General features: G+C 34.8%; 1 protein-coding gene across 1 annotated transcript in view; it reads left to right on the top strand.

The window, feature by feature from the left end:
* Positions 1-11,208, top strand: part of LOC115196477 (DNA-binding protein SATB2-like) — a 63,693-nt gene extending 52,485 nt beyond the window's left edge. Inside the window, exon 12 of the mRNA XM_029757339.1 lies at positions 9,345-11,208. Coding sequence (XP_029613199.1) covers positions 9,345-10,001 — 657 coding nt within the window. The 3' untranslated portion in view covers positions 10,002-11,208. The remainder of the gene's footprint in view (positions 1-9,344) is intronic.
* The last annotated feature ends 400 nt before the right edge of the window (positions 11,209-11,608 follow it).

Consider the following 11,608-nt stretch of genomic DNA (forward strand, 5'->3'; position numbering starts at 1 on the left):
TTTAGAGTTATGATATTTTAGTGATGTTGTGTGTTCTGTTGTTGGGATGGATTTAGAGTTATGATATTTTAGTGATGTTGTGTGTTCTCTTAATGGGTTGGATTTAGAGTTATGATATTTTAGTGATGTTGTGTGTTCTCTTAATGGGTTGGATTTAGAGTTATGATATTTTAGTGATGTTGTGTGTTCTCTTAATGGGTTGGATTTAGAGTTATGATATTTTAGTGATGTTGTGTGTTCTCTTAATGGGTTGGATTTAGTTTTATGATATTTTAGTGATGTTGTGTGTTCTCTTAAATGGGTTGGATTTAGAGTTATGATATTTTAGTGATGTTGTGTGTTCTCTTAATGGGTTGGATTTAGAGTTATGATATTTTAGTGATGTTGTGTGTTCTCTTAATGGGTTGGATTTAGAGTTATGATATTTTAGTGATGTTGTGTGTTCTCTTAATGGGTTGGATTTAGAGTTATGATATTTTAGTGATGTTGTGTGTTCTCTTAATGGGTTGGATTTAGAGTTATGATATTTTAGTGATGTTGTGTGTTCTCTTAATGGGTTGGATTTAGAGTTATGATATTTTAGTGATGTTGTGTGTTCTCTTAATGGATTGGATTTAGAGTTATAGAAGGACTGACTGGATTGATTGTTAAAGGGTTTCAAGGACAGTGGTGGGATGCCTGGGAAGTTTTATTTGGGGGTAAAAAAGCTACAATTTTCTCTCTCTATCCCACCACCTGTTCCTTATACGAAGTCATCCACTTCCAGTCAGTCTCCTTTAAAGGGGAAATCTGCAGTTGCTACATACATTTTTTTAAACTTTTAAATCAATGATATTTACCCACTGATTCTTGAAGAATACAACTTAGAAATGCCTCATGAGCTCAGTTCAACTGTTGTACCCCGTCAGAACCCAGAATATAAGCTTGTTTTACTCCAATGTTTTTAAACAATGGAAATGTAAACAAACATTGTATCGCCTCAAAATATGGTTAAAACTATAATTTTGATATCATGGATGGTCCATAGCTCTCTCTCTATGAATTTGAGAGTGGTAACATTTCTACAGCCCCGTCCCTCAGCTTGTTACCGAAACTTCAGATTGCCCCTTTATGATATCAGAAATAGACAAGGAGGCATAAAACAACTAGCCCAGACATTTCCTGAAGACCAAAAGGCCTTCTCTCACCAACCCACCAAAGAGCATTTACAAATGCTCCATGGTCTGGCCTATCCTCAATATTATTTGAAACATACCATGATACTATTGAAGGGGAAAAAATAATTACTATTATCTTTATTTAGGTCCTTTAATTTCCCCGGACCACAGATTTATGGGCGCAGCATTCCAGTGTTTGGGCGTTCAGGCACCCCGCCCTTCTAAAAGCCCCAGGAGAGGGGAGTGTGATGGGACTGGGACTGGGACCTCTCTGTCTGGTCAATGGGATCTCAGCTCCAATACCACACGTTCCAACTAACCCCCTAGGATGTTAATGGGCTGCCACTAAAAGGGGGGAGTCTATCCTATTCCTTAGGGAACTACTCTCTGCTGCTGCTGTTGTTTATGAGCTTCTAGGGAACTCTCTGTTACAGTACAACTAACCCACAAGAAAGTCAATGAAATAAGTTACCACTAAGGGGGAAGTGCATCCTATGTTTAAGTGAACTTCTTCTACTGTCTCTGTTGTTGTTGAGTTTTTCAGTTTATTATATGAATGTGCATATATGTGTTGTCAGACTTAGAGTTAGAGAATTAACTGATTATTACGTAGAGAATGGACTGATTATTACCTAGAGAATGGACTGATTATAACTTCGAGAATGGACTGATTATTACTTAGAGAATGGACTGATTATTACTTAGAGAATGGACTGATTATTACCTAGAGAATGGACTGATTATTACTTAGAGAATGAACTGATTATTACTTAGAGAATGGACTGATTATTACCTAGAGAATGAACTGATTATTACTTAGAGAATGGACTGATTATTACTTAGAGAATGGACTGATTATTACCTAGAGAATGAACTGATTATTACCTAGAGAATGGACTGATTATTACTTAGAGAATGGACTGATTATTACCTAGAGAATGAACTGATTATTACCTAGAGAATGAACTGATTATTACCTAGAGAATGGACTGATTATTACCTAGAGAATGGACTGATTATTACTTAGAGAATGGACTGATTATTACCTAGAGAATGAACTGATTATTACTTAGAGAATGGACTGATTATTACTTAGAGAATGGACTGATTATTACTTAGAGTATGTGGACTGATTATTACTTAGAGAATGGACTGATTATTACTTAGAGTATGGACTGATTATTACTTAGAGTATGTGGACTGATTATTACTTAGAGAATGGACTGATTATTACTTAGAGTATGAACTGATTATTACTTAGAGAATGTGGACTGATTATTACCTAGAGAATGGACTGATTATTACTTAGAGAACAAACTGATTATTACTTAGAGAATGGACTGATTATTACTTAGAGAATGGACTGATTATTACTTAGAGAATGTGGACTGATTATTACCTAGAGAATGGACTGATTATTACTTAGAGAATGAACTGATTATTACTTAGAGAATGGACTGATTATTACTTAGAGAATGTGGACTGATTATTACTTAGAGAATGAACTGATTATTACTTAGAGTATGTGGACTGATTATTACTTAGAGTATGAACTGATTATTACTTAGAGAATGGACTGATTATTACTTAGAGAATGGACTGATTATTACTTAGAGAATGGACTGATTATTACTTAGAGAATGTGGACTGATTATTACTTAGAGAATGGACTGATTATTACTTAGAGAATGGACTGATTATTACTTAGAGAATGAACTGATTATTACTTAGAGAATGGACTGATTATTACTTAGAGAATGGACTGATTATTACTTAGAGTATGGACTGATTATTACTTAGAGTATGTGGACTGATTATTACTTAGAGAATGGACTGATTATTACTTAGAGTATGAACTGATTATTACTTAGAGAATGTGGACTGATTATTACCTAGAGAATGAAATGATTATTACTTAGAGAATGGACTGATTATTACCTAGAGAATGGACTGATTATTACTTAGAGAATGAACTGATTATTACTTAGAGAACAAACTGACTATTACTTAGAGAACAAACTGATTATTACTTAGAGAATGGACTGATTATTACTTAGAGGATGGACTGATTATTACTTAGAGAATGGACTGATTATTACTTAGAGTATGAACTGATTATTACTTAGAGAATGTACTGATTATTACTTAGAGGATGGACTGATTATTACTTAGAGAATGGACTGATTATTACTTAGAGAATGTGGACTGATTATTAATTAGAGAATGGACTGATTATTACTTAGTGTATGTGGACTGATTATTACTTAGAGAATAGACTGATTATTACTTAGAGAATGGACTGATTATTACTTAGAGTATGAACTGATTATTACTTAGAGAATAGACTGATTATTACTTAGAGTATGTGGACTGATTATTACTTAGAGTATGAACTGATTATTACTTAGAGAATAGACTGATTATTACTTAGAGTATGTGGACTGATTATTACTTAGAGAATGGACTGATTATTACGTAGAGAGTATGAACTGATTATTACCTAGAGAATGGACTGATTATTACTTAGAGAATGAACTGATTATTACTTAGAGAATGGACTGATTATTACTTAGAGAATGGACTGATTATTACTTAGAGAATGGACTGATTATTACTTAGAGAATGAACTGATTATTACCTAGAGAATGGACTGATTATTACTTAGAGAATGGACTGATTATTACTTAGAGTATGGACTGATTATTACTTAGAGAATGGACTGATTATTACTTAGTGTATGGACTGATTATTACGTAGAGAGTATGAACTGATTATTACTTAGAGAATAGACTAATTATTACTAAGAGAATGGACTCATTATTACTTAGAGAATGGACTGATTATTACTTAGAGAATGGACTGATTATTACTTAGTGTATGGACTGATTATTACGTAGAGAGTATGAACTGATTATTACCTAGAGAATGGACTGATTATTACTTAGAGAATGAACTGATTATTACTTAGAGAATGGACTGATTATTACTTAGAGAATGGACTGATTATTACTTAGAGAATGGACTGATTATTACTTAGAGAATGGACTGATTATTACTTAGAGAATGGACTGATTATTACTTAGAGAATGGACTGATTATTACTTAGAGAATGGACTGATTATTATTTAGAGAACAAACTGATTATTTCCTAGAGAATGTGGACTGATTATTACTTAGAGAACAAACTGATTATTACTTAGAGAATGTGGACTGATTATTACTTAGAGAATGGACTCTAAGTAATAATCAGTTCATTCTCTAAGTAATAATCAGTCCATTCTCTAGGTAATAATCAGTTCATACTCTCTACGTAATAATCAGTCCATACACTAAGTAATAATCAGTCCATTCTCTAAGTAATAATCAGTCCACATTCTCTAAGTAATAATATGTCCATTCTCTAAGTAATAATCAGTCCATCCTCTAAGTAATAATCAGTCCATTCTCTAAGTAATAATCAGTTCATACTCTAAGTAATAATCAGTCCATCCTCTAAGTAATAATCAGTCCACATACTCTAAGTAATAATCAGTCCACATACTCTAAGTAATAATCAGTTCATTCTCTAGGTAATAATCAGTCCACATTCTCTAGGTAATAATCAGTTCACATTCTCTAGGTAATAATCAGTTCACATACTCTAAGTAATAATCAGTCCACATACTCTAAGTAATAATCAGTTCATTCTCTAAGTAATAATCAGTCCACAAACTGATTATTTCCTAGAGAATGTGGACTGATTATTACTTAGAGTATGTGGACTGATTATTACTTAGAGAATGAACTGATTATTACTTAGAGTATGTGGACTGATTATTACTTAGAGTATGTGAACTGATTATTACCTAGAGAATGTGAACTGATTATTACCTAGAGAATGTGGACTGATTATTACCTAGAGAATGAACTGATTATTACTTAGAGTATGTGGACTGATTATTACTTAGAGTATGTGGACTGATTATTACTTAGAGGATGGACTGATTATTACTTAGAGTATGAACTGATTATTACTTAGAGAATGGACTGATTATTACTTAGAGGATGGACTGATTATTACTTAGAGAATGGACATATTATTACTTAGAGAATGTGGACTGATTATTACTTAGAGAATGGACTGATTATTACTTAGTGTATGGACTGATTATTACGTAGAGAGTATGAACTGATTATTACCTAGAGAATGGACTGATTATTACTTAGAGAATGAACTGATTATTACTTAGAGAATGGACTGATTATTACTTAGAGAATGGACTGATTATTACTTAGAGAATGGACTGATTATTACTTAGAGAATGGACTGATTATTACTTAGAGAATGAACTGATTATTACGTAGAGAGTATGAACTGATTATTACCTAGAGAATGGACTGATTATTACTTAGAGAATGGACTGATTATTACTTAGAGTATGGACTGATTATTACTTAGAGAATAGACTGATTATTACTTAGAGAATGGACTGATTATTACTTAGAGAATGGACTGATTATTACTTAGAGAATGGACTGATTATTACTTAGAGAATAGACTGATTATTACTTAGAGTATGGACTGATTATTACCTAGAGTAAGTGGACTGATTATTACTTAGAGAACAAACTGGTTATTTCATAGAGAATGTGGACTGATTATTACTTAGAGAACAAACTGATTATTACTTAGAGAATGTGGACTGATTATTACTTAGAGAATGGACTGATTATTACTTAGAGAACAAACTGATTATTTCCTAGAGAATGTGGACTGATTATTACTTAGAGTATGTGGACTGATTATTACTTAGAGAATGAACTGATTATTACTTAGAGTATGTGGACTGATTATTACTTAGAGTATGTGGACTGATTATTACTTAGAGTATGTGAACTGATTATTACCTAGAGAATGTGGACTGATTATTACCTAGAGAATGAACTGATTATTACTTAGAGTATGTGGACTGATTATTACTTAGAGTATGTGGACTGATTATTACTTAGAGGATGGACTGATTATTACTTAGAGTATGAACTGATTATTACTTAGAGAATGGACTGATTATTACTTAGAGGATGGACTGATTATTACTTAGAGAATGGACATATTATTACTTAGAGAATGTGGACTGATTATTACTTAGAGAATGGACTGATTATTACTTAGTGTATGGACTGATTATTACGTAGAGAGTATGAACTGATTATTACCTAGAGAATGGACTGATTATTACTTAGAGAATGAACTGATTATTACTTAGAGAATGGACTGATTATTACTTAGAGAATGGACTGATTATTACTTAGAGAATGGACTGATTATTACTTAGAGAATGGACTGATTATTACTTAGAGAATGAACTGATTATTACGTAGAGAGTATGAACTGATTATTACCTAGAGAATGGACTGATTATTACTTAGAGAATGGACTGATTATTACTTAGAGTATGGACTGATTATTACTTAGAGAATAGACTGATTATTACTTAGAGAATGGACTGATTATTACTTAGAGAATGGACTGATTATTACTTAGAGAATGGACTGATTATTACTTAGAGAATAGACTGATTATTACTTAGAGTATGGACTGATTATTACCTAGAGTAAGTGGACTGATTATTACTTAGAGAACAAACTGGTTATTTCATAGAGAATGTGGACTGATTATTACTTAGAGAACAAACTGATTATTACTTAGAGAATGTGGACTGATTATTACTTAGAGAATGGACTGATTATTACTTAGAGAACAAACTGATTATTTCCTAGAGAATGTGGACTGATTATTACTTAGAGTATGTGGACTGATTATTACTTAGAGAATGAACTGATTATTACTTAGAGTATGTGGACTGATTATTACTTAGAGTATGTGGACTGATTATTACTTAGAGTATGTGAACTGATTATTACCTAGAGAATGTGGACTGATTATTACCTAGAGAATGAACTGATTATTACTTAGAGTATGTGGACTGATTATTACTTAGAGTATGTGGACTGATTATTACCTAGAGAATGTGGACTGATTATTACTTAGAGAATGGACTGATTATTACTTAGAGTATGTGGACTGATTATTACTTAGAGTATGGACTGATTATTACTTAGAGAACAAACTGATTATTTCCTAGAGAATGTGGACTGATTATTACTTAGAGTATGTGGACTGATTATTACTTAGAGAATGAACTGATTATTACTTAGAGTATGTGGACTGATTATTACTTAGAGTATGTGGACTGATTATTACCTAGAGAATGTGGACTGATTATTACCTAGAGAATGAACTGATTATTACTTAGAGTATGTGGACTGATTATTACTTAGAGTATGTGGACTGATTATTACTTAGAGAATGTACTGATTATTACTTAGAGTATGAACTGATTATTACTTAGAGAATGGACTGATTATTACTTAGAGGATGGACTGATTATTACTTAGAGGATGGACTGATTATTACTTAGAGAATGGACATATTATTACTTAGAGAATGTGGACTGATTATTACTTAGAGAATGGACTGATTATTACTTAGTGTATGTGGACTGATTATTACTTAGAGAATAGACTGATTATTACTTAGAGAATGGACTGATTATTACGTAGAGAGTATGAACTGATTATTACCTAGAGAATGGACTGATTATTACTTAGAGAATGGACTGATTATTACTTAGAGTATGGACTGATTATTACTTAGAGAATAGACTGATTATTACTTAGAGAATGGACTGATTATTACTTAGAGAATGGACTGATTATTACTTAGAGAATGGACTGATTATTACTTAGAGAATAGACTGATTATTACTTAGAGTATGGACTGATTATTACCTAGAGTAAGTGGACTGATTATTACTTAGAGAACAAACTGGTTATTTCCTAGAGAATGTGGACTGATTATTACTTAGAGAACAAACTGATTATTACTTAGAGAATGTGGACTGATTATTACTTAGAGAATGGACTGATTATTACTTAGAGAACAAACTGATTATTTCCTAGAGAATGTGGACTGATTATTACTTAGAGTATGTGGACTGATTATTACTTAGAGAATGAACTGATTATTACTTAGAGTATGTGGACTGATTATTACTTAGAGTATGTGGACTGATTATTACTTAGAGTATGTGAACTGATTATTACCTAGAGAATGGACTGATTATTACTTAGAGTATGTGGACTGATTATTACTTAGAGTATGTGGACTGATTATTACCTAGAGAATGTGGACTGATTATTACTTAGAGAATGGACTGATTATTACTTAGAGTATGTGGACTGATTATTACTTAGAGTATGGACTGATTATTACTTAGAGTATGTGGACTGATTATTACTTAGAGTATGTGGATTGATTATTACCTAGAGAATGTGGACTGATTATTACCTAGAGAATGAACTGATTAATACTTAGAGTATATGGACTGATTATTACTTAGAGTATGTGGACTGATTATTACCTAGAGAATGTGGACTGATTATTACTTAGAGAATGGACTGATTATTACTTAGAGTATGTGGACTGATTATTACTTAGAGAATGTGGACTGATTATTACCTAGAGAATGGACTGATTATTACTTAGAGTATGTGGACTGATTATTACTTAGAGAATGTGGACTGATTATTACCTAGAGAATGTGGACTGATTATTACTGAGAGTATGTGGACTGATTATTACTTAGAGAATGGACTGATTATTACTTAGAGTATGTGGACTGATTATTACTTAGAGAATGGACTGATTATTTCTTAGAGAATGGACTGATTATTACTTAGAGAATGAACTGATTATTACTTAGAGTATGTGGACTGATTATTACTTAGAGTATGTGGACTGATTATTACTTAGAGTATGAACTGATTATTACTTAGAGAACAAACTGATTATTTCCTAGAGAATGTGGACTGATTATTACTTAGAGAATGGACTGATTATTACTTAGAGAATGGACTGATTATTACTTAGAGAATGGACTGATTATTACTTAGAGAATGACTGATTATTACTTAGAGAATGTGGACTGATTATTACTTAGAGAATGGACTGATTATTACTTAGAGAATGAACTGATTATTACTTAGAGAATGGACTGATTATTACTTAGAAAATGTGGACTGATTTCCTATGTTGACAGTCTGCTCTGATGGGATTCAACATGACACCTCCTCTTTTCTCCACAGGCACTGCACAGGCAGCCCTTACCTCCAAGGAAGGCCCCATCCCCATCTCCCATGCGGGACCCATCCCCTCTCCCCACTCCCACACCTGGCCCCAGGGGTCACAACTCGGATGGGACTCGAGGCAAGGACAACGGCAGTGTGAGTGGCAGCTCCAGTGGTGGGTCCAAAAAGCTGCGGTCGCGTACCCGGATCTCCCTGGAGGCACTGGCCATCCTGCAGAGCTTCATCGGTGACGTGGGCCTCTACCCTGACCAGGAGGCTATCCACACCCTGTCGGCCCAGCTGGACCTTCCCAAGCACACCCTGGTCAAGTTCTTCCAGAACCAGCGCTACCACGTCAAGCACCACAACAGCACCACCCAGATGAGCAATGCAGGGGAGGGGGAGGCGGGGGAGGAGAGGGACAGCGATGGGGTGGAAGGGACTGAGTACCGCAACGGGGAGCTTATCTCTGAGTCGGAGGGATCAGACGTCGCCGAGTCCAGCGAGGACGGGCGGGGTGGTTCCGAGGAGACTGACAGAACAGAGGGAAGAGGAGGAGGAGTGGAGGGAGAGGAAGAGAAGGACAATGGCAAGGCCTCAGGCCCCCGGCCCACCTCCCTACCCCCCTATACGTCCCCAAAGAGTCCCAATGACTCTGGAGAGCTCCATAGATAACCCCCTCGGGCCATGGAGGAGGGAACGACAGACAGACAAGCCCAGGACAGAGGGATGGAGGGATGACGAGACACATAGAACAGAGGGGAGAAAGTATGGAGGGATGAGGAAAGAATGTGTCTGGTACTGAAGACCATGAGGATGGCTTTAAGTAGAGGAGAGTCCTACCACACCACAGTGGATGTGGGTACAGGTCAGGACCTATGGAGGTAGACAGGCAGGGATGGTGAAAAGACAACAGAGTACCTCAGAATGAGAGAAGAGATGCACTCTGGGTAATGGAGTCATAGACAGTGACAGGCTGCTGTAAGAACATGATTCATTGTTTAGAAAATGAAAATGGTTTCATTTATTAAATGGGCATATCCACAAGGATGATTAAAACCAAGGCCCCAGTTATGTGTTTCATCACAGAGTCTGTCGTCGTATTCTTAGAGCAGCGCCCTGAGATACTGTACAGTACGTGAACAGTTTGTTCTGATTGGTTATCCTATGAACGTTCCCATAATGTCTGGGAAATCCTTGCATTGGCTGTGTGTAATGCAATCACTCACCCTTAACGTCGACAAATCTTTCCCATTTCACCATCCTACCAGCACTTAAATCAAAACCATATGTATTGTTCTTGTAATAGTCTAAGTTTATTGTCCTCATTATGGCTGTTATTCTTATTTTCTATTTGATATTGGTGAACATGTGTTGCTTTCTGTTTGTGAGATACATTCACAAAGTGTCTCATAGTAGGAGTGCTGTTCTCGGATCAGTTTAGTCTTTTTCATCATAATGAATAAGGTTACATGGGCAGGGGGGACCTGATCCTAGATCAGCACTCTGAGACGTTTTATGAATACGGGCCATTGTGAGGGAGAAGAACACTTTCAAATGAAGTTGTTACTGAACTGAGTGTACGTCTCCAGATGTACTGTATGTTGATCAGTGATCTGCTTACTGTTTCCAAAACAAACAGTGACAGACAAATCAAACCAATAAATGTACTTCTGAAAACAATTGTTGCCAGGTGAAACCTAATGTTGAATGTCCTTTTTAAAACGGGCCAAAATCAGCATCTGAATGGTTAATGAGTAAGTGTGGGTGAGGGCTAGATTCATGATATGACAAACTGAAATGACATTCTCACATATTAGATGGAGATTAGTTGCAATCTCAACATAATAAATATACTATTGACTTATCTCTGTTGGTCATTTAAGTTGGCCTTGTTTCCAGTTATTTGACTCATCTGTGTTGGTAATTTAAGTTGGCCTTATTTCCAAATATTTGAATTCAATTGTGCATGAAGTGGACTATTTTCCTGTCCTACTAAGCATTCAAAATGTATCAAGTACTTTTGGGTGTCAAAGAAAATGTATGGTGTAAAAAGTACAATATTTTCTTAAGGAATATGGTGAAGTAAAAGTAAAAGTAGTCAAAAATATAAATAGTAAAGTACAGGTACACCAAAAAACTACTTAAGTAGTACTTTAAAGTAGTTTTACTTAAGTACTTTACAGCATTGGGTGTGAGCATGCAGGTCTGGTCCGAGGAGATGTAGTCAATGTTTGTGTTTGTAAGTTGTTGGTATGTATTAGTTTGTATCTCGGAGGAGA

This window comes from Salmo trutta, chromosome 6 (genome assembly GCF_901001165.1).
Source record: "Salmo trutta chromosome 6, fSalTru1.1, whole genome shotgun sequence".
NCBI lineage: Eukaryota > Metazoa > Chordata > Actinopteri > Salmoniformes > Salmonidae > Salmo > Salmo trutta.